Genomic DNA, 24,711 nt, shown 5'->3' with positions numbered 1-24,711 from the left:
GACTGTAATCGTCGCTCCTGGGGGGAGACTGTAATCGGTCCTCCCCGGTGGGGGAGACTGTAATCGGTCCTCCCGGGGGAGACTGTAATCGGTCCTCCCCGGTGGGGGAGACTGTAATCGGTCCTCCCCGGTGGGGGAGACTGTAATCGGTCCTCCCGGGGGAGACTGTAATCGGTCCTCCCCGGTGGGGGAGGCTGTAATCGGTCCTCCCGGGGGAGACTGTAATCGGTCCTCCCCGGTGGGGGAGGCTGTAATCGGTCCTCCCGGGGGAGACTGTAATCGGTCCTCCCGGGGGAGACTGTAATCGGTCCTCCCCGGTGGGGGAGGCTGTAATCGGTCCTCCCGGGGGAGACTGTAATCGGTCCTCCCCGGTGGGGGAGACTGTAATCGGTCCTCCCCGGTGGGGGAGACTGTAATCGGTCCTCCCGGGGGAGACTGTAATCGGTCCTCCCCGGTGGGGGAGGCTGTAATCGGTCCTCCCCGGTGGGGGAGGCTGTAATCGGTCCTCCCGGGGGAGACTGTAATCGGTTCTCCCCGGTGGGGGAGACTGTAATCGGTTCTCCCCGGTGGGGGAGACTGTAATCGGTCCTCCCGGGGGAGACTGTAATCGGTCCTCCCCGGTGGGGGAGGCTGTAATCGGTCCTCCCCGGTGGGGGAGGCTGTAATCGGTCCTCCCGGGGGAGACTGTAATCGGTTCTCCCCGGTGGGGGAGGCTGTAATCGGTCCTCCCGGGCGCGGGGGGCGCTGTCGAGAGCGAGCCGGCCGCTCGGGTCGGTGGCGGTGATAATGGCGCGGAAGAGGCCGGCGCGGGCCGTGAAAAGACGGGCAGAGAACCGGGAAATGTCGGACGAGTCGAGCCAGGAGGACGAGGCGCCCGAGGAGGTGACGTTCAGCAGCGCCCGGGAGGAGGCCGAGAGGAGCGTGAGGGCGGCGCTGGAGAGCGTGAGGAGGTGAGCGGCCCCCGGCCCCCAGACCCGGGCCTGTCCCCCGGCCCCAGACCCGGGCCCGTCCCCCGGCCCCCAGACCCGGGCCCGTCCCCCGGCCCCCAGACCCGGGCCCGTCCCCCGGCCCCCAGACCCGGGCCCGTCCCCCGGCCCCCAGACCCGGGCCCGTCCCCCGGCCCCCAGACCCGGGCCCGTCCCCCGGCCCCCAGACCCGGGCCCGTCCCCCGGCCCCCAGACCCGGGCCCGTCCCCCGGCCCCCAGACCCGGGCCCGTCCCCCGGCCCCCAGACCCGGGCCCGTCCCCCGGCCCCCAGACCCGGGCCCGTCCCCCGGCCCCCAGACCCGGGCCCGTCCCCCGGCCCCCAGACCCGGGCCCGTCCCCCGGCCCCCAGACCCGGGCCCGTCCCCCGGCCCCCAGACCCGGGCCCGTCCCCCGGCCCCAGACCCCGGGGTTTATTAGATCCCGGGTGGGTCGGTCCCCCGGTTTTACTGTAACTGAGGCCGCGATCAGGAAGGTCGGCCCGGTCACCGCCGAATATTGATTCCCCAGAGCCGTCCTCTGACGCACTGAGGGCCGCCGTGCGATATTAACCCACCTCCCGGGCGGCGTTTGATGAGCCCGTGTATGCGCGGCCAGGGCCGAGGCTCGACTCCCATCAGCACAACCACAACAACGGAGACTCCCCCGTGGGTTTAACGGGTCCATCAGTTCACAGGTCGACAAACAGTCACATTTAAACCCGGATTCCCTTCCTCGCCCCCATGTTTGCTGATATTAACTGTTCCCTCTCCTCAGGTACTGTCCCCCTCCTTCAAATCTGCCATCATCACCCACCTCCTCAATAAACCCACCCTTGACCCCCTCTGTCCTTGCAATCTACCGCCCCATCTCCAACCTCCCTTTCCTCTCAAGTCCTTGAACGTGTTGCCACCTCCCAAATCCGTGCCCATCTCTCCCGCAACTCCATGTTTGATTCCCTCTAATCAGGTTTCCGCACCGCCACAGTACTGAAACGGCCTTTATCAAAGTCACAAATGACATCCCGTGTGACTGTGACCTTGGTAAATTAGCCCTCCTCATCCTTCTCGGCCTCTCTGCAGCCTTTGGCATGGTTGACCACATCTTCCTCCTCCAATGTCTAGCTGGGTGGGACTGCGCTCGCCTGGTTCCATTCTTATCTATCCACTCGTGGTCATCAAATCACCTTAAATTGCTTCCCTTCCTGCTCCCACACCTTTACCTCTGGAGTTCCCCAAGGAACCAACCTTGGCCCCCTTTACTTTCCCCATGCTGCCCCTTGACGACGTAGAATCGTTACAACACAGGAAGAGGCAATTCGGTGCATCAAGCCCATGCCAGCTCTTTATAAGAGCAATCCAGTTAGTCCGATTCCCCTGCTTTTTCCCCGTAGCCCTGCAATTTTTTTTCCCTTCAAGTATCTATCCAATTCCTTTTTGAAAGCCACAATTGAATCTGCTTCCACCACCCCCTCAGGCAGCGCATTCCAGATCATAACTACTCGCCGTGTAAAAAAAGTTTTACCTCATGTCGCCCTTGGTTCTTTTGCCAATCACCTTAAATCTGTGTCCTCTTGTTCTTGACCCTTCCGCCAATGGGAACAGTTTCTCTTTATTTATTTTATCTAAACCCTTCATGAATACTTCTATCAAATCTCCTCTTAACCTTCTCTGCTCTAAGGAGAACAACCCCAGCTTCTCCAGTCTATCCAAGTAACTGAAGTCCCTCATCCCTGGAACCATTCTAGTAAATCTTTTCTGCACCCTCTCTAAGGCCTTCACATCTTTCCTAAAATGCGGTGCCCAGATTTGGACACAATACTCCAGTTGTGGCCGAACCAGTGTTTTATAAAGGTTCAACGTAACTTCCTTGCTTTTGTACTCTATGCCTCTATTTATAAAGCTCAGGATCCCGCATGCTTTTTTAACCGCTTTCTCAACCTCCTTCAAAGATTTGTGCACATATACCCCCAGGTCTCTCTGTTCCTGCACCCGTTTAGAATTGTACCATTTAGTTTATATTGCCTCTTCTCTTTCTTCCTGCCAAGATGTATCACTTCGCACTTCTCTGCATTAAATTTCATTTACCATGTGTCCACCCATTCCAGCAGTCTATCTATGTCCTCTGAAGCCTATCACTATCGTCCTCACTGTTCACTACACTTCCAAGTTTTGTGTCATCTGCAAATTTTGTAATTGTGCACTGTACACCCAAGTCATAACTATATATCAATATAGTGGTCCTAGTACTGACTCCTGGGGAACACCACTGTATACCTCCCTCCAGCCCAAAAAACAACCGTTCACCACTACTCTCTGCTTCTTGTCACTTAGCCAATTTCGTATCCATGCTGCTACTGCCCCTTTTATTCCATGGGCTTCAATTTTGCTGACCCTGTTATGTGGCACTTTATCAAACAATTTCTCCCTATCTACTCTATCAAAAACCCCATATAATTTTGAACACCTCTGTTAAATCTCCCTTAACCTTCTCTGCTCTAAGGAGAACAACCCCAGCGTCTCTATTCTCTCCTTATCCCTGGTATCATTCTAGTAAATCTCTGCACTCACTCCAATTCCTTGACATCCTTCCTAAAGTGTGGTCCTCAGAATTGGACACAGTACTCCAGCTTAGGCCTAATCAGTGTTTTATAAAGGTTCAACATAACTTCCTTGCTTTTGTACTCTTATATATGGATCCCATATGTTTTTTTTAACAGTTTTATCAACTTGTCTTGCCACCTTCAAAGATTTATGTATATGCACCCCAGGTCTCACTGTTCCTGCACCCATGTTAAAATTGTACCATTTAGTTTATATTACCTCTCCTCATTCTTCCTTCCAAAATGCATCACTTTGCACTTCTTTACAATGGGCCTGATCTTGCTGGAGGGGGGCATCTCACAGCGGCGGCGTTAGTTAGACTTTTCCGTGCGCTCTTCAGCTGGAATGTAATTTGCACCATATGTTGCTGGAAGTGCGAGCTGATAACGGGGAATCTGGGACCTTGGTTAATGGCAGGACCAACAGTGTATCTCCTTAACCAATGAGATTTAAGCATTGAGAAAGAAACAGGAATGATAGAGAAGGAAATAGGGCGAATTAAGAGTCAAACTAGGTACAGAAAGAGAAATAAAGATTGGATTGAGAGAGAGAGAGAAAAAAAGAGAAAGGAAAAGAACAAAAAATTGAATTTGACATTTTAAAAGTCTCTAGCAACAATTGACTATCTGCAGGAATGAGATTGAACATTTTAAATTGTTCACATTTTGGGCCAGAGAGGTTGATTGGCATTGCAGTAACAATTAATCACATCGTTAAAAAGGTACTTGTGCTCTTAATTACCAGACTTAACTTTCTGTGGCGAGTTTGATGGGCAATTAACGTGCAATTCCAGCAAGTTCTTAAAAATAACAGGGGCTAAGGGCGAGATGCCGTTTGTGCGAAGCAAACGGTGGAGCGCTGTAAATCAGTCAGCAAGTTCTGGAGATCAGCAGTAAATAGACTTTGTTTGCTGAAAAATAATTTCTCCAGCAAAATGCAGTGAGTGGAGGATAGCTACATACAATTATGTGTGTAAAATCAATCCCGGTCACTTACAGCGGTCTCCAGGCGTGATTGATGGGGGAATTACCCAATCATCTCTATTTTGGCTGGGAATAGTGGTGTCACTATATGCAGCCAAAACAAATAGCATTGGGCACCCCTGAGTTAGTTCATTCTATTTAATTATGTGATGATTACATTTATACAGTATATTTACCCACTGCATCATCAGGAGATCCTTGTTTCAAACTTTCTGGATTGCTCAGATACGGTAATCCTTTCTCAACTTTTGAGTAATTAAAGTTTGTTCTTTTTGAGGAGGCTCAGTGCCGCAGAGCATGGAGCACTGGCTTCTGGCCACTATTATCTGTATCGGAAATAAAAACAGAAAATGCTGGAATCACTCAACAGGTCAGGCAGCATCTATGGAGCGAGAAAAACGGAGTTAATGTTTCAGGTTAATGACCTTTCATCAGAACTGGAAGATGTTAGAGACAAACAATTTTTAAGCAAGTACAGAGCGAGGGAAAGGAGGGGGGGATATTATCAACATCATTGTCGTCTAATAGAAATCACTGACTAGCCACAGACACGGCTATGGCGAGACCATTTTAGCCACATGCACTAATTTTAGTAGAAAATACCTTGCACGCAATACAGGTAAATGTACTTCACTTGTATGTTTACTGAACAAACATCTAGTACCATTCAATGTGGAACTTAGCAGCCTTTCTCTTTCACCAAAGTTTGGAATTTATCATACACAGCACATTTTAGTGCAGCTTCTAGGTTTTTGTCTAGCAGTTGCGAGCGGTACTTTGACTCCATCAGATTGTGCAAGTCAACGTTCTCAGCAACGAAATGTGCCAGACCCGTCCCTGCTCCATCCAGAACACGGTTGGATGCTGATTGCCCTCTGCCATGACGTGCCCTGTTGGAGATGCTCATCATCCATGGTGCTGAAGTCTGGCATTTTCACCTGTGTTACACACCATTTTAGCAGGTAACCAAAAAACAGTAACCAAGGAAGTGAGGCGCACACGTTGATCAAAATTACACTCGTACACTCTGCTTTGCGTCTTACTGTTTTACCAACAAAGGCACAATATTCATATTGGTACGTGTATATGTTGTATGAATATGAATTTTGAGATCACATGCCCAATGACTATTATTCATTATTTACCAATCAAAAATGCAATTAGTCACATCTAGATTCTCAATTAACCACGTGTGGCTAGTGGCTAATCCATTGGACAACCATGATCTATATGATGAGCAGACGGTGAAAGGGCTCTTAACTCATGTACCTTCTAGTCACCATGTAATAGAATATTAGCAGTTCGGCAGGAAGTTACATGCCATCTGCCTTTTTGACTTGGAGGTGCAGTAATGCATGTTCATTTCCCATAAGTATAATGTTCGTATGTTGGAATTAAAGCTTTGTTGCAGTTCCTGACTGCTTCCCTCACTCATTTCTCCAAGTCTAGCAAAACCTTCAAAGAGTGGGTTACCCAAATCTTAGAAGTTTCATTACACAAGGAACACATTTTCTGTATAGCCCTACTACCTGTACTACCATTGATTGCAAATACCCTTATAGTTTCTTACTCCCTTTTGAAGAATGCAGTCTCCGTTTTAGATTGCTTCTTTTTAGGTTCATCTTTGCATATGATTAATAAGCAACTTTTGGGAATTAATTTGCAGGTATCAGAATCATACAGCACAGAATTTGGCCCATCGTGCCTGTGCCGGCTCTTTGAAAGAGCTATCCCATTAGCCCCACTCCCCTGCTCTTGCCCCATAGCCCTGCAAATTTTTCCTTTTTAAGTATTTGTCCAATTCCCTTTTGAAAGTTACTATTGAATCTGCTTCCACCACCCTTTCAGGCAGTGCATTCCAGATCACAACAACTTGCTGCGTTAAATTTCTCCTCATCTCCCCGCTGGTTCTTTTGCACATTATCTTAAATCTGTGTCCTCTGGTTACCGACACTCCTGCCAGTGTAAACATTTATTCTCTATCTACTCTATCACAACTCCTCATAATTTTGAACACCTCTATTAAATCTCCCCTTTACCGTCACTGCTCAAACACAACAATCCCAGCTTCTCCTGTCTCTCCACATAACTGAAGTCCCTCATCCCTGGTATCATTCTAGTAAATCTCCTCTGCCCCCTCTCCAAGGCCTTGACATCCTTCCTAAAGTGTGGTGCCCAGAATTGGACACAGTGCTCTTAAAATGCAGCAAATTTAAATTTTTCTGCCAAGAAACTGCTGAGAAATTTAGTAAGAATACCCCAAATATTTAATCTTTGAGCATTTTGTTATTTCAAAAGAAGGTGGTTATAAAATAGATAACAAGGTGGCACAGTGCAATTTGTGAGTGGGTGGCTTTGTGCAGCACACTGACAATCTGACAGACGTACGGAGTTTAGGTCCGACAGAAAAGGAAACGTAATTTTTATTTGTAATTGTGTTTTATAAACATTTCAGAGACAAAGCCTTGCTGAAGGAGAAAAGAAGAAGAAAGGCGGAATTGTTCAAAGAGCAAAAGGTAAAGTTGTTATGGTCACTATACCAGACAGAAACTTGAGTCATTTACTTTTAAATTTGATTTTGTGTACTAATAAGTCACACTTCAAGCAGCTTTTCATGCATGCCATTTCATCTGTTCATTGAACTTTTCATTCTTGTAAGTTGTCCCACAGATGTTTATGCATAAATGATTTAGGTTTTTCCTGCTGTACTGAATTTTAGTTGAATGGCATGATTTCAAAAATCAAGAATTCCACTAGCCTGACCTACTGTTATACCTTTGGTTTTTTTTGTTGGGGGAGGGGGTGGCAGGGAAGAGCAGCAGGATAAAATTCTTTTCATTTTCAAAATCTTGCTGGTAACTTATGTTAATTGTTGATTCTTGCCATTGGGTGAGGCTGTAACAAACATCTACATTTAAATATATTGGGAAATGCTCAGGTAGAAGTTTTAAGCTCTGCATTAACATAAGTTTGTATCACAGTTGGAATGTGGGATCAGAAAACCCTTAAACATGGATCATGTTTATGTTATATAGAATGTTCTGGAGTCCGATTCCAGTCACTTGGTTTCAGCACTCTGCTTGTTTTTTGCACCATGGCTGGAATCAGCTGTTGTGATAGTTTACAGTATCATTTCAGTTACACTGTTACATCACCCAGTGGGGAGAATATTGATCAAATAATATATTGGCGTGTCGAGCTTTGTGGATTGAAGATATTTTTTAAAGCTACATTTGATAAAAGCAAAGGAAGAAGATTTAAGACGTTAGCAATATAAAGAAGTCCCTGTCTCTTTCTTGGGATTCTCTGAAAAGATCAACTATTGGCTATCTTCCAGGGGAGATGAGGAAGGGAAGGTAAGCAGGGTCTCATTGAGATTAATGCGGCTCCAAGGTGACATGCTTATTGAAGGAAGCTCAGAACCAAGTCAACCCAGTGCATCAGAGAGTCGGTAATCTGATGGGTAAATCAGGCAGTTCCACAGTACTGCATGGCACAATGATTGACCAGCCAGTCTGGCTCACAAATAGAGCCCGAAGGGAAAGACCTGTCATTGAGCTGGGATTCTTCATACACACTCCTAATAACTCTCCAAGTCAGTGCCCACCAGGATAAGGTGGTATTGGCTGGACATGCAGGAAGCAACTTTAGTGAGCTGCCCGGTTTTAGCTGGTGAAACTCCTCCGTACACTTGGGGACCCTAAGCCGATCTGTACCTAAGCTCTCTGGATTTGTTTAAGTGGGATATTTCCCTCTGAGGAGCGAATGTACATTCCATATTAGGCAAACAGAAACTCTACAGGTGAAGATAGATTTCTTAGTAGTTTGACTTGAAGACTCAAACCTGGTGCGAGCATTTCACATGTTGCAGACATATGGCTAACCAAAAAAAATCACAGCAATAGTACTATACACAATAACTCTCAAATGTAATGACCCTGTTTCTTGACGCTATTCAATAAAGGAGGGAGAGAGAACACAGGGAACTAGGCCAGTTAGCCTGACATCAGTAATCGGGAAAATGCTGGAATCCATTATTAAGGAAGTGGTAACGGGGCACTTAGAAAATCATAATATGATTAGGCAGAGTCAGCAGGTTTTATGAAAGGGAAATCATGTTTGACAATTTTTTTTAAAGAGCTTTTTGAGGATGTAACCAGTAGGGTAGATAAAGGGGAACCAGTGAATGTAGTATATTTGAATTTTCAAAAGGCATTTGATAAGATGCCACATAAAAGGTTGTTATGCAAGGTAAGGGCTCATGGGGTTAGGGATAATATTAGCATGGATAGAGGATTTGTTAACGGACAGAAAACAGACAGTAGGGATAAACTGTTCATTTTCAGGTTGGCAGGCTGTAACTAGTGGGGTGCCACAAGGATCAGTGCTTGGGCCTCGGCTATTTACAATCTATATTAATGACTTAGATGATGGGAAAGAGTGTAATGTATCCAAGTTTGCTGACAATACAAAGCTAGGTGGGAAAGTAAGCTGTGAGGAGGACACATAGGGCCCGATATTAGGTGGGAGGCGGGTTGCCAGCGTGGGGTCGACTGGGCATGTGGGTAACCCACCCAGTAAAAGCGGTGGGTTCCCCACGCGATCGTAAGTAAATTGAAGCCACTTACCTTGGCTTCCGGGTTTCGCGTTGGAAAGCTGCGCAGCGGGCGGACTGCGCACCCACATCGTAGGCTGTCAGCTGGAGGAGCCCTATTTAAAGGGGCAGTCCTCCACTGACACATGCTGCAGAAAGGAGCCAAAATTACAGCATGGAGCAGCCCAGGGGGAAGGCTGCTCACAGGTTTAATGATGCTTCACTCCAGGTCCTACTGGATGGGGGGAGGACAGAGATCTTCTCCCTGGCGGACGGGAGGAAGTGGCCTGCCTCTGCCACCACGAAGGCCTGGCTCGAGGTGGCAGAGGAGGTCACCAGCACCACCAACATATCACGCACCTGCATACAGTGCCAACACTACTCTATCACATCACTCCTCACACCCACTCAAAGCTCATCCTTATCTTACCTGCACTTACTCACCTCGCCAGTACTCATCCCACCACTACCACTCAACCCAATCCTTATACAATCTCATGGCTCTGTCTCATACTCACCCTCTCATGCATCTCTTTCATGGTCAGCCTCACCCCACCTGCCCCTACCTGTGCTGCAGCCACAGGGCATGCATCACGTATGTGTAGTAGGAAGCGTAAGGCAAACGTGTTGTGAGTATGAAGGAGATGCACAAGGGTGTTTGAGGGTTTGTCATGGTTTTTGCTTATATTTGATTTTTGATCAACTCTCATTACATATTATATTGTCACGACTACTGCCATGTCTTGGCCATTCTTGACTGGCTTGTGCATTAATGCCCTTTCTTGAGGTTCTCCATGAACACCCTTGATGCCACCCATTGGGTCACCCTACAGTGGGTGTATGTGTAGTTGCACGACTACTTTGTGCAGGTGCCTGTTGCGCAGCACTGTGTTGTGTAGCTCCACATGGTGGAGGTGGACGACATGCCTGGCGAGGCTGGTGATGTTGCTCATCCTCCAGTGCAGTGACGAATGCAGCTATGGAACCCCCCCCGATCCTAACGGTGTGAGTGTGAGGGGGTCTGCAAAGTAGGTAAATGTGTTTGGACAGCAGAGGGTATGATTTAATAATTTGGAGTGTGGAGACAACGGTGTGGCAGGCAAAACTTTGTCTGAGGTGACAGAGTGCCCTGCTGCAATGAATGAGGGTTTACCCCACACCTGTTAAATGGACTTTTGCAGCTGCCACTAGCTGATGGCTGCAACACGTCTGTTTAAACAGGGAGTGTTTCCCCCAGCATGGGAAACACGCTCTGGGTAGTCCAAAGTCCGAATCCTCCTAAAGTCTCCAACTAATGAGGTCTGTAAACGACCTCAAGTACCCAGATAATGATCTTAAGTGGGATCCCGCTGGCTTTGATTGCCGGTGGGAGTCCCGCATGTGGGGGCTGCGCGCGCACCGATTTGCGTCATTGGGGAACCCGGAAGTGGGCGGGGTGGAGCCGGGCTCCAGACCTGCTCCGGGAATCCCCATTTTAAATGATTAAATGTTGGTGTTCAGAGGGATTTGAGTGTCCTTGTGTACACAACCCAGAAAGGTAACATGCAGGTACAGCAAGCAATAAGGAAGGCAAATGGCATGTTGGCCTTTATTGCAAGGGGGTTGGCGTACAACAGTAAGGAAGTCTTACTACAATTGTACAGGGCTTTGATGAGACCACACATGGAGTACTGTGTAGTTTTGGTCTCCTTATCTAAGGAAGGATGTACTTGCCTAAGAGGGGGTGCAACAAAGGTTCACTAAATTGATTCCTGGAATGAGTGGGTTGTCCTGTGAGGAGAGATTGAGTAGAATGGGCCTATATTCTCTGGAGTTTAGAAGAATGAGAGGTGATCTCATTGAAACATATAAGATTCTGAGATGGCTTGACAGGGTAGTTGCTGAGAGGTTGTTTCCCATGGCTGGAGACTCTAGAACTACGGGGCATAGTTACAGGATAAGGGGTCGGCCATTTAAGACTGAGATGAGGAGGAATTTCTTCACAGGATTGTAAATCTTTGGAATTCTCTACCCCAGAGGGCTGTGGATGCTGAGTCGTTGAATATATTCAAGGCTGAGATCGATAGATTTTTGGACTCTAGGGGAATCAAGGGATATGGGGATCAAGCAGGAAAGTGGAGTTGAGGTCGAAGATCAGCCATGATCTTATTGAATGGCGGAGCAGGCTCGAGGGGCTGTATGGCTACTCCTGCTCCTATTTCTTATGTTCTTATGTTTGAAGCTAGACCTCACATGCTTTTTATGGTACATAACGTGTGTTCACTGGTGCAGGGTGTGATACCTGGATTTCTTCCATGTGCATATGCTGCCTCCTATAAGAACAAAATATTTGTTTAACATCTCTGCCATTTCCTTATTCCCCATCATAATTTCTCCTGTCTCTGCCTCTAAGGGACCCACGTTTACTTTCGCTAATCTCTTCCTTTTTACATACCTGTAGAAACTTTTACAATCTGATTTTATTTCTTGCTAGTTTACTTTCATATTCTATTTCCACCCTCTTTTTCAATTTTTTGGTCATTGCTGGTTTCTAAAACTCTACAATCTTCAGGCTTATTACTCTTCTTGGCAACATTATAAACCTCTTTTAATCTAATAGTATTCTTAAGTTTAGTTAGCTGCGGATGGATCACTTTTCCAGTGGAGTTTTTATTCCTCAATGGAATGTATATTTGTTGAGATTTATGAAATATTTCTTTAAATGTTCGCCATTGCTTTTCTACCGTCATATCTTTTAATTTAATTTCCCAATCAATCTTAGCCAACTCTCCCCTCATACCTTTGTAATTGGCTTTGTTTAAGTTTAAGATTCTAGTTTCGGACTTAAGTACTTCACTCTCTAATTCAATGTGAACTTCTATCATATTATGATCGCTCTTTTCCAGAAGATCCCTTACTATGGGAGAAACAAAGTTTAAAACGAACCAGAGCACTGTCAAAATCAAATCTTAAAAATTTAATTTTGAACTTAAATCTTCTTGGACTTTTGGAATGTAAATAAAGGGTTACTCAAGATCCTACTTATTGTCAACGACTACTGCAAAATCTGCATGGTGTTGTACATCTGTTCAAAGTGTGCTCTATCGCACAAGATTCCCCGTATTTGTCTGTGCGTAACAACTTGAACACCACAGATTCACAGTGCCTAGCGTTATTTAGACATTTAGTCATTCCTTGTTAAAGTGGCTCTTGATTGTTGTTGTGCTTCATTTAGACTGGGGATGTTCTCTGGAGAATCTGTGAAAATGCTCACCGCCCCTTTGTCATTTCCTGACTGACGGAGTGGGTAGCTGTCAGGGTGACTGGCACCCAGTACAGCTCCTCTGTGCCACTGGAAAGTATCTAAAATTGGCAGAAGCTGACTTGCTTTCAGAATTTTTGCTGCATTCACTGGACATGGTGACTCGCTTCCACTTCCCACTGCACATTGCCAGCTCAGCTGAAATTGGAAACTTGCCTGTGGGCAATCACAGGAATATTTGGTTTATATTTGATCTAGATTAAACACTATGCACTTGAACTGGGTATGCTACATGGGCATATGCTGCTGTTTTAATTGTAGCTTTTTTAAAATACACATAACAAAGTGGTTATACCTCTTTGGAATTAAGTAAGAATTTGCCTCTCCTGGGACAGCACCTGGAATTTGCCAGATGGCATGGTGTGAGATTTGTTTGTTTGCTAATCTTTTTCCTCCTATTTTGCTGATTATTAAACTAGAAATGCAAGTTGCTTCCAGATGAGATTCTTGAAGAGATTGCTTCAGTCCCAGAAAAGTAAGTAGGCAATTCTTTAATAGTTAATTTTTATTTATATCTAAAGTATATTTATAGCCAGCATCAAAGATAATAAAGAAAATCAAAGTCGGTACTAGTCTTTGTAAAGATAGATTACTTGTTTTATGTGTCTGATCTATCTCAATGAGTAAAATCAACATTATTCAAAATGCTGCCATTGCCACAAGTTTCTTTTTAATTCTGAGCTTTAAAGATTGACATTTTAAAACAATTGAGGTGGTTAAATTATTTAGAAACAGTCTTAACCCAATTTTGTATCATCTTTGTGAAAACATTTGAGGAGTCTATCATTGGTCATCAGATGTTGGGGAATAATTGACATTTGTTTTGAAACTAACAAAGCAATCAGTGTCAAGACCACAAGTTTGATTTCCAGTCTGTGTTTAGTTCACTGATCTGAGCTCAGGTGACATTGGGTGTGCCTTAGCACTCCTTAAATAGGGAGGAGAAAATCAGATGTACTGATGAGGCTCTTGGAGTACATTTTAGTCAAGTTATCTGGATGGTTCCTATTTTATTTTTATTTCCTGCCACCTTTTAGTTTCTATTGTACACTTCAAAAAAAAAATCAGAATGCACAAAGATCTTATCCTTAGCTTATCACAAATAACATGCCACTTCCCATATTCTGGCCAATCCACCACTCTTCACCATATTTAGGGTTCTAGTTAAAACTGTGCAAGCATTAGTTAAATGAGTTGTCCAACTAACTCTTGCAAGTTCTTCACATCTACCTGAACTAAAAGTTAACCAGGTATTGTCCTAAATCCCCAAATTTCTGATTGAGAGAAGAAAACGTTCCTTTGGTTTGTACCATTTCAGTCAGCTGAGTGTGTGGGGTTGAGATACCAACTTGCCGTATGATGTTAATCTTGTGTAAAGAAGTTAACCGTACAGTGCCAGCATTTCCTACAAAGATCTATTGTTAAAATTATTGATTGAACATTGTCAAAGTTGTCAGGTGAGAGGACGTCTAGGCGCTGTTAACTGCTGTTAATTGCTCAAAATATGGCGAGAAAATATAAGAGTTTAAAAAATTTTGCAGCTGCTGGATTTATGAATGATGCAATCTGTTCAAAATGGGTTTAAATCATTCAAATTTACAATCTTAATATGTTATTATTTAATGTTCTATATTCCCTGTGCCTGCCACCCAAGTCAATGCATTCTACTTTTTAAAAACAACTTTATCGACATCTGCCCTGCAACTTGATTCACTGTTTGATGACTCTGGTTCTGATGTTGAGGCTGGAAGTTTCAAATTAAAATTGGCAAGTAAATGGATACCAGAGAAATAAATCTGCATTGTGAAATGTAATTGTAATGAGAGATATAATAAAGATATCCAATAGTGAGGAAAAGTAAAGTTGGTGCTTAAAGACTCTCCAGTCAGTCAAAGAGTGACTGTACTTCAGAAGTAATCCATTGGTTGTAAAGCGCTTTGGGATGTCCTGAGGATGTGATGAGGTGGTATATAAATGCACATTCTTTAATTTAGTATAGATTAGGTTAAAACAAGACTAATAGCAACTGAGAAATATCCTCATTCTTCTCCCCCCCCCCCCCCCCCCAAAAAAAAAAACAATTATTATACAGATAATGTATTCTTTGTAGAAAAATACTTCACCTTTGTTTGAAGAACATGCAAGGTTTGGGATATTTTCAAATTTTGTTTTTTGATTTTAGTTTTTACCTCTCAATTACTTTATTTATAACTTTAGCTGAAGCTTGCACTGTATACTGCAGGAAACCGGTAGTGCAATACTCTTTACTGATTGGCTTGCTTTGTCTTCTAGGAATGACCAGGCACCTGAGACAAGCAAAGAAGGTACAGCATGATATAAACTTCCATCTGCTACAGAATGTTGCTACACTGTTCAACAATCTGATTTACTTGAAGAATTGTGTAGGATTAAAGCATTGATGCATTTAAGGGGAAGCTAGATAAGTAAGTGAGGGAGAAAGGAATAGAAGGATGTGTTGATAGGGTGAGATGAAGTAAATAGGGAAGAGGCTTGTGTGGAGCAGAAACACAGGCATGGACCAATTGGGTCGAATGGCCTGATTCTGTGGTGTAAAATTCTATGTATGGTTCTTCCAATTTAAACAGATCAACAACTGGCTGTTTCTGTGTTCTGATGCTTTGATGGTGCTGAAATCCTCCCACGACCAGTTCTCAAACTGCCACCAGTACTAGCACTGCACCTCTACAGCATCCTTACACTTTTGTGTACCGTCTTTTTGGGCAGCTTGTCGGGTTCTGACTTTACTTTTGAAATATAGCACTCTGAAATGATTTTGACTAGTGGCTGCATAATAAAGTGCTATGGGATATGATTTATATCCAGCTGGTAAACTGGGGTTAATTCACCTGTAAACTTGACTCTTGTGAGTCACGTACAGCGCTATGAGTGTGATAGAGGTCATTTGATGTGGCTAATCGTGTGCACTGTTGTATGCATTGGGTAATTTTAAAGTGAGTTGGATGTGAATTTTAATTTTAAGGTGGAATTAAATTGATGAGCTGAGAGTGGAACTGGTAACATAAAATGTTTCTCATAGTGATGATATACAAAATATAGTTTAGGCAGATGATTTATGGTATAATTTAGGGTAGAAAGAGCAGATCTCATGCTAGTAATTGAATCACACTTTTACAATGCTAAGTAATTGATCCCATTTAAAAAAAAAATGTAATTTAAACATTGCAAGCCCAATTCAAGACCAGAGATCACGTGTTTAGACACTGCTGCCCGTATCCTATCCCGCACCAGGTCCCGGTCACCCACCACCTCTGTCCTCGCTGACCTACAATGACTCTTTGTTCCTCCAATGCCTCACATTTAAAATTCTGATCGTCTCCTCTCCAACCCGACACCACCCCCGCCCCCACCCCCCCCGACCCGAGCTCTCACTATGACCTCTTGTGCATCTCCCTTCTCCACCCACCATTGGCGGCCGTGCCGTTAGCCATTTAGACTCCACGCTCCCTCCTTAAAACCCCTCCGCCTCTCCTCCTTGAGGGCCCTCCTTAAAATCCACTTCTTTGACCAAGCTTTGGACACCCCATTTAATATCTCCTTTCTTATGTTAATAGCTCCTATTTCTTATGGTCTTTGCCGTGGTGTCCATTTTTGGCTGATTACACCTTTGTGAAGTGCCATGTGCCATTTTCTACTAAATGCAAGTAGTTGTTGTTGTATACATGAGATGCAAAATGGAAGAAAGAATTTCTTTGTTTCAGGCCAATTGTTTTGTGCCCCAGTTTTTGATTGATTTAATCATTTGATTATACAACAATTATACAGTGGCCAGGACAAAAGTTTAACAAAGAAACCCTTATGGTGCTCCCTATTCAGATAGTAAAGACACAGTACAGTGTAGATCAAAAAGGTCCCAAGTCCAATTCCAGGTCTGGACTAGGCTAACTGTTCTCAGACCACTCATGAATGGTCATTTAAGCAAGGTGATAAAAGGGTGTAGATAGCTGTTGAACTGTATACCAGACTGAGTCAGGAGAGATGGGGAGAATATTTTAGAAGTGGGAAATACAGGGATCTTTGCTAGTCAGTTGCAGCTGGTCCTAAATCTTGCATTGCTGTACGTGGATCAGCATCTGGGGTTGGGCAAGGTGCCAAATGCCAGTGCTCTGTAATAACAGCTGGCCAGAAATAGACCTGTCTGCAGAGTCCACCCAAGCAGGTTTTTTTTGCAGATGAGTTTACGTTTAGTTGTATTTTTGTATCTTGCGTGTCTCCGTAGAGTGTTTTGTGTTTATAACATGTTCTGTTTCGTTTAAGGTGAGGGTGGTGATTCTGTCCAGGAATCTGAGGAAGATAGTGGATTGGAGGAAGATGTTGAAGAGTGTGTAAATGCCAGGTAACTGATGTAAAAATATAGCTCAGTTAAGTCAAAGCCTAGCCTATATCTGAAGAAAATAGTTTGCACTTTTGGAAATGATCTATCCAGTAATACACTAGCAGATTTTCTGTGACATTTCTCATTTTGAATCAGAGGATACACTGTTTTATAACAGTAGGGATGTTACGCCATGTAATGCAGAACTATTATCAGGGCCACCGATTTACGGTGAGTGAATAAGTGTTACAGGAAGTAAGTTTGACGGAAGTGCACGCATATGTAAGATAATGTATTACATACGCCCTGTGGTGTTGCTGAGGGTGAGTCAGAGGATTTGTAACATTGATTGAATTTAGCTTACATTACTCTGAAGGGAAAGCCATCAGGTTCGCAAGACAAACATAAAAATTAAAAAAATTGCTAAACATTTTGGCAGCATGATTAATGACCAGAGAGGTTTCTCAAAATAATTTGTGAGGAAACTACTGAGGAAATGTATTAACACCCAATTGAAGTTCAAGGGAGGTGCCTTCTGAAAATTTAGTGGAAACAAAGCTTAAGTAATCAGTAGAGCTGGAGGAGCTTTATCAGAAATGACAAGACTGTGGCCGACACTGGAAATAAAATCCGGTCATGGTAGAGGAAGTCCGGCTGGAGGGGAGCTCAAACATTATTTTTTCAAGAATAAATTAAAATATTAAAACACTTACAAATATATACTGTGTTAGAACAAAAACAAGCATTTATTTCCCACAGTTCCTGGCAGCACTAGTGAGCAAGGTGGAGTGGGGGGCTGGAAAGAGTATTTAAGCTGCATAAATTTTTTGAAAATGATATGTAGTGGAGGAACAGATGTGCCTAAATTTAAAGCCCAGAGCTTTAAATCAAAACTCACAGGAGATACAGTTTAAAAAAAAAGTTAGAAAAAGTAAACTCCTTACTTGGGAGAGTAGAAAACAAAGATGGTGCAGGGTCGAGCTTCAGAAGAGATTTGCTCCACAGCGCTACCTGAAAGCCAGAACCTGCAACTGTGTGCAGACTCAAAGCAGTCGTTTTTTACTGGCAGGATTCTGACGTGAAAGTCCTATCACAACATCACCTACAGGCATCACATGTAATTACAAATAATGTAGACAGTTTTAAAGTGGTATTTTTTCATAGGAATTGGTTTACATAGGTGTTTTCATTGTAACACATTCCCCATGTACCGAATTTATTATAATAGATAGCTTTATATACATAAATGTATATGGAAATATTTTCAGATATCTGCTTAATTTTTGAAGAACTGCTCCTGTATATGATCTATTCCTGTGCACTGGGCTTTATAAAGTCATAGACTGCATTTTTTTTATTCGTCCATGGGATGTGGGCGTCGCTGGCAAGGTCAGCATTTATTGCCCATCCTTAATTGCCCTTGAGAAGGTGGTGGTGAGCCGCCTCCTTGAACCGCTGCAGTCTGTGTGGTGAAGGTTCTCCCACAGTGCCGTTAGGTAGGGAGTTCCAGGACTTTGACCCAGCAACGATGAAGGAACGGTGATATATTTCCAAGTCGGGATGGTGTGTGACTTAGAGGGGAACTTGCAGGTGGTGGTGTTCCCATATGCCTGCTGCCTGTGTCATTCTAGGTGGTAGAGGTCGCGGGTTTGGGAGGTGCTGTCGAAGAAGCCTTGGCGAGTTGCTGCAGTGCATCCTGTGGATGGTGCACACTGCATCCACGGTGCGCTAGTGGTTAAGGGAGTGAATGTTTAGGATGGTGGATGGGGTGCCAATCAAGCGGGCTGCTTTGACCTGGATGGTGTCGAGTTTCTTGAGTGTTGTTGGAGCTGGATTCATCCAGGCAAGTGGACAGTATTCCATCACACTCCTCACTTGTGCCTTGTAGATGGTGGAAAGGCTTTGGGGAGTCAGGAGGTGAGTCACTCTCTGCAGAATACCCAGTCTCTGACCTGCTCTTGTAGCCACAGTAATTATGTGGCTGGTCCAGTTAAGTTTCTGGTTATTGGTAACCCCCAGGATGTTGATGGTGGGGGATTCGTCGATGGTAATGCCGTTGAATGTCATGGGGAGTTGGTTAGACTCTCTCTTGTTGGAGATGGTCGTTGCCTGACACTTGTCTGGCGCGAATGTTACTTACCACTTATGAGCCCAAGCCTGGATGTTGTCCAGGTCTTGCTGTATGCGGGCACGGACTGCTTCATTATCTGAGGGGTTGCAAATGGAACTGAACACTGTACAGTCGTCAGCGAACATCCCCATTTCTGACCTTATGGAGGGAAGGTCATTGATGAAGCAGCTGAAGATGGTTGGGCCTTGGATACTGCCCTGAGGAACTCCTGCAGCAATGTCCTGGGGCTGAGATGATTGGCCTCCAACAACCACTACCATCTTCCTTTGTGCTAGGTACGACTCCAGCCATTGGAGAGTTTTCCCCGATTCCCACTGACTTCAATTTTACTAGGGCTCCTGGTGTCACACTCGGTCAAATGTTGCCTTGGCGTCAAGGGCAGTCACTCTCACCTCACCTCTGGAATTCAGCTCTTTTGTCCATGTTTAACATGATTGCTACAATAGAGAACTATAGACCCACTCTGTCAACAGGTATGTTGTAGTTTGGAAAATGCACCACAGAATTTCAGTGCATTGGAGGCATGCTGCAGAGATTTGTGTTCTGACTGGCAGGTAACTGGCTAGTGAAAGTGACATTTATTGCCATAACTTTGAGTCTGTAATGAAACCTATAATCCCTGGAAGTCTGTACAGGGAAGACATTAGTGGTGCCCATTATTAGCTTTAGGAACGTGCTGTGTCATCCATCGTGCCAGGATTAGGAATATGAAGTGGTTTTGCTTTTTGTATACTCGCTGTAGTCCAGGTGCTGATGGAAGTTAGGAAATCAAAGGTGCTCATGGACAAGCTGGACATAAGGGAAACGTGTCACCTTAGTAACACACTCATTTTAAAAAAAAAAACAAATTTAAGTGAAAATCCTTTAATGAAGGGTTGCTCTGTATTTTTTACCCTGTTAACACACAGTGTCATTCTCTTACAGATGGAAGGAGAGCTACATGGCCGTTCGATTAAAGGATCAAGGGCAAACAAATCAACAGATTGAAAATGCCAGAGATTTCATTCATGATCGACTGTATGGCCCAGGCAGCAGTAGAGGCAGTGGTAATTTTGTCTTTGCATTCAATTCCAGAATTCCCATTTTTCGTTCTTCTCTCGCCTCTCAAGTATGCTTCTGATTTGTTGTTTTTAAACTATAGCCAATGAATACTTCTCGCTTGCAAACAAGAAAGCTAAAAAGAAAAAGGCCGCAATAGAGTTCATCAACAAATCCTGGGGTAAGTAGATTTTGACTATTAACATTAAGTATTGAGGGAGAAGGAGTTTCCAAAACTGGCACCTGTGCTAACTTGCCTTTGTGGTAATACCTGTAATATCAGTTCTTACGGTAAAAATGAATTTGTCATAGAAACTGCAAATGAAGACCCATCTAAATATTATATTAATATTGTCAGATTTGCACTGTGCGTTGCCTAGTGATTGAGATTTGTACTGTATTCTGACGAGTTGGCTGTCAGATTTGCACTGTGTGCTGCCTAGTTCTATTCTTAGAAATCTTGTGCTCTTGTGATCCCTTTTAGGAGCACAACGAAAACAAAAAGCTGAAAAGTTTAGAAAGTTATGGATTCAAAAACGTGGAGCAACTGGAAGATGAGAGAATGGAGCTACTGAGAAGACTGTGAAGATTATACAGGACTCTTAAATAGAAGATGAAATGGGAGGTTTCTTGGGCTGGAAAGAAACTGGGCATTAATGAACTCAGCACATCAATGCTGACCTTCAAGACGAAGCTCTTTGCCATTTGTGCTGTAATAGTGTGCAGTTTAGCAGTTCACTGGTTTGAACGGTGACATTTGTGGTTCTTATTCTTAAGGACAGCTGTCAAGATTTGTTTCTGTACAAAGGTGGAAGATGACTTGAAACTGTTCTAATATTGTATATATGTTGTGATCTCCATAAAATATTTAATGGAGATGATGATGTTACATGCTCAATACTGACCCCATTTTTGCTTTGACAGTTAATTTGAAGAACATATTGTAAGCATAAATACCTTGAACCAAAGTTAAAAAGCAATAGGTTAATTAGCAATCACAGATTTTGTGTGGTTGCAGGAAGTCTTTGCAAATACAGTGCAACAATAAATCTGCTTTTTTACCACCTGATTCTTCATAACATTTCATTTTTAGTAAACAGAATTTATGAAAATCCATGGGCTATGATCAGGATCACTGGTTTACCCTAAATCAATACACCAGTTCTGTTTTCTTTTGCATGGGATTCCTGGATTTAACCTGTGTTTTGGGGTTTCATTCAGTGTCACTAGTTCATGTTGGCTAATTGGTCAAATTCTACTTTTATTACATGGAATTTTCCTGGATTATTACTGGTGTTTGGGCAATCACATCCTGTCCATTTCTGTGAATTGGATATGACTTATTCCATTCTTATAGGGTACAGTAGTGTAGTGGTTATGTTACTGGACTAGTAATCCATAAACATGGACCAATAATCCAGAGAAGGAGAGCTCACCAAGTTTGAGAATTTGAATTCAGTTTTTTCTTTTAAATCTGGAAATAAAAAGCTGGCATCAGCAAAAGTGACCATGAAGCTGTTCGATTGTTGTAAAATCCCAACTGGTTTCCTAATGTTCTTTAGGGAAGGAAACCTGCCGTCCTTACCTGATCTGGCTGATATGTGACTCCAGTCCCACACCAACGTGGTTGACTCTAAACTGCCCTCTGAATTGGCCTAGCAAGCCACTCAGCCAGAGCAACTAGGGGTGGGCAATCAATGCCAGTCTTGCCAGTGACGCCTGCATCCCGAGATTGAATTTTCTAAAAAATGGTTCCCGCCTAGAGTGAGTAGATCAGCTCACTTGTAGGATATAAATGGTACTGCAAATCATGAGTCTTTGTGTCATATCTTCTATGTGCTGTTTTTGGAAGGAAATTTTGGTTTCCTCCAACAAATGCATTGCTGATTATGTGTAGATATGTGTGGTGTTGGATAGCATTTATGTAATAACACTTGTAACTGTCGAACTGTAGCTGAAAATGTAGGGAAATTCCCTTTTCCTTGAGATGGACTGGGACTAGACGTTGCTGCCCACGGAGAGATTTAATTTGATACTAGTGAGGCAAGAAGTGCCTTACCTTCTAAACCTGAGAGCCTTACTATTGCACAGCACTCTGCCGAGACTTGTCACAGCTCACCCAATGGAGGCAGCAAACTCCGAGTTCGTTATTCAGCTGTGTTGGGGCACCCTAAAACAATGCGGGGAGCAATTACTTTGGAAATCACATTTCCTTTCAGCGCTCTTGGCATTTAACAAAAATCATGTTACTGAGCTGATGGTTTCATCCAGACGTCACCTCATTACATCAAATCATCGTTTTCAAATCTTACAGCCCCGGGATTGCACAAATGTTGCATCATGGTACAAAACTACAAAAAGACTTAGGGTGGGGTAACAGGGGCAAAAGTATTCTCTCTCTCATTCAATGCAAGTCTTTATTCTATCTCATGCAGTGATCTTGGGTTAAGGAGTATAAGAGGCTTGGAGTAAGGAGTATAACTCAATGCAGATGGTGAAATCAGCAACATTGTCAAGAAGTGCATTAACAGTACTGTAGGAGAGGTAGATTATATTTTTACTTGAATCTTGCTTTGCATGTGATTTAAAACATTTAAAAAACAAACACCTCAACCTCTACCCATTAACTGCTGGCTCTTTTGTGGTTGTGTCTGTACCGGTTAGGATAGTCTCTGTATGTTAGGGTTGCCTCACTGTTGTAAGTTTGGAGAGGGAAAAGAATGACTACTTGTTGATAGGTGTAACTCTCTAACTTAAAGTCTCAATGGAGTGAGGCTGAGATACTTGTCTCTGCCACTTTATCCTCTTTATTGAGTTATGGAGGTCATGGTGTTAAGGAATAGCTACCTTCTAACACTGCAGTATCTGGTCAAATTTAAGTCATTGGCTTAGTAAGCTCCCCTTTGAACTGTATAGCTGAGCTGCACAGACTATTCACCAAGATATCAGTTATTCATTTGAAATGTTTTTTTAACTAAAATATGGCTTTAGATCTGCTAAAGCAGATGCAGCTCACCTGCATGTATATCATAGCTGGTGCTGTTATAATATTGAATCCCATGAAAATATACACCTCCATGGTACATTGGAGCATACACTAGGAAAACATGGTAGACCTCAAGCAGCACTTGCAGCATCCACACTTACCTATAATCTCCTGTGTTTGAGTCTCAAATAGTGCAACATGCCATTGAGATATCATAGAATGTACTATTAATGACATTTCTTGTGGTTTTGCGTAGTACAATAGTGCTTTCCCCGTTAAAACTTATATTTGAGATCCTTTTGGGTAGGTCTCTTAGAAATGACTGCTACCCATTGCATCAAGAATTGCAGGCACAAATGTTCCCCCAAGATTTTTTTGTCTCTTTGGTAAGTTACTGGATTTCATGCAGGAGTGGGGCATCTCATGCTGTGTGTTCGATTTTTTTTCTGCACCCTTCAGCTCTAAATTTTAAAGGCATTACATGCTGGAAGTGCGAGCTGATAATGGCACGGCTAGGACAACAGGGTCATTGGGGTCCTTAGTGAACGATGGGACCAACAGTATTTAAGAATGGAGAAAGAAACAGAGGAATGACAGAGAAGGTGGGTGAATTAGTGTCAAATCAGGTACAGAAAGGAAAAGAAAGATTGGATTAAGAGAGTGAGGAAAAGGAGACAAAGGAAAAGTAAGGAAGAAATTTTAAAATTAAAAATTTGACATTTTAACAATTGACTACACGTAGGAATGCGATTGAACAGTTTAAACTGGTCCCCTTCTGGGCCAGAGGGGTTGACTGGCATTGCATTAACAATTAGCACATTGTTAAAAAGTACTTGCGCTGTTAAGTTCCAGCCCTAAGGAAGTGAGAAGTCAGACAGGTGCTTTGCTCCTGTGCCTTGCAGACGCCAAGGTACAGTAACATTAATGCTATCATTAACCAATCTGTCCTCTCTACAAAAGTTGTACTGCCTACGGGCTGAAACCAATTTTAGGTGTCCTATGCCCCCAGCACCTTTTTAATACATTATTGATGCTGAAATGTTAATAGGAACTTGTATAATGTAAATGTAACACTGCTATTCAAGAAAGGAGGAAGAGAGAAAACAGGGAATTATAGGCTATATAACCTGACATCAATAGTAGGGAAAATGCTAGAATCTATTATTAAGACATAGTAACAGGGCACTTAGAAAATCATATGATTAGGCAGTGTCAACATGATTTTATGAAAGGAAAAATGTGTTTGACAAATCTGAGTTTTTCAAGGGTAGCAGGGTAGATGGGGAAATCAGTGGATGTAGTATATTTGGATTTTCAAAAGTCATTCGATAAGGTGCTACATAAGAGGTTGTTATACAAGATTAGGGCTCATGGGGTTGGGGGGTAAAATATTAGCATGGATTGAGGATTGGCTAACAGACAGAAAACATACAGTAGGAATAAACAGGTCATTTTCGGGTTGGCAGGTTGTAACTAGTGAGGTGCGCAAGGCTCAGTACTTGGGCCTCAGCTATTTACAATATATATCAATAACTTAGATGAGGGGACCAAGTGGAACTTATCCAAGTTTGCTGATGATACAAAGCTAGGTGGGAAAGTAAGCTGTGAGGAGTTCACAAAGAGACTGATAGAACCAGTTTTCAATGCAATATGAAGAATTAATATGCACATTATAAAAAAGTTGCTCTTGTATGGCCTTTTTCACAATCTCAGGACTTCCTAAAACGCGTCACAGCTAATTAAGTATTTTGAAGTGTTG

At 43.4% G+C, this 24,711-nt stretch overlaps 1 protein-coding gene across 1 annotated transcript; it reads left to right on the top strand.

The window, feature by feature from the left end:
• Positions 1-609: 609 nt before the first annotated feature.
• nol7 (nucleolar protein 7) lies at positions 610-21,035 on the top strand. The gene is made up of 8 exons (XM_068001719.1): positions 610-950; positions 7,004-7,064; positions 12,863-12,918; positions 14,736-14,767; positions 16,740-16,818; positions 19,853-19,974; positions 20,070-20,147; positions 20,451-21,035. Exons 1-8 carry the CDS (start codon positions 787-789, stop codon positions 20,522-20,524), a joined length of 666 nt encoding a protein of 221 aa, XP_067857820.1. The 5' UTR covers positions 610-786; the 3' UTR covers positions 20,525-21,035.
• Positions 21,036-24,711: the final 3,676 nt, after the last annotated feature.

This window comes from Heptranchias perlo, chromosome 2 (genome assembly GCF_035084215.1).
Source record: "Heptranchias perlo isolate sHepPer1 chromosome 2, sHepPer1.hap1, whole genome shotgun sequence".
Classification (NCBI taxonomy): Eukaryota; Metazoa; Chordata; class Chondrichthyes; order Hexanchiformes; family Hexanchidae; genus Heptranchias; species Heptranchias perlo.
Note: the sequence above shows the minus strand (reverse complement) of the source record. Positions and strands in the feature narration are given on the sequence as shown.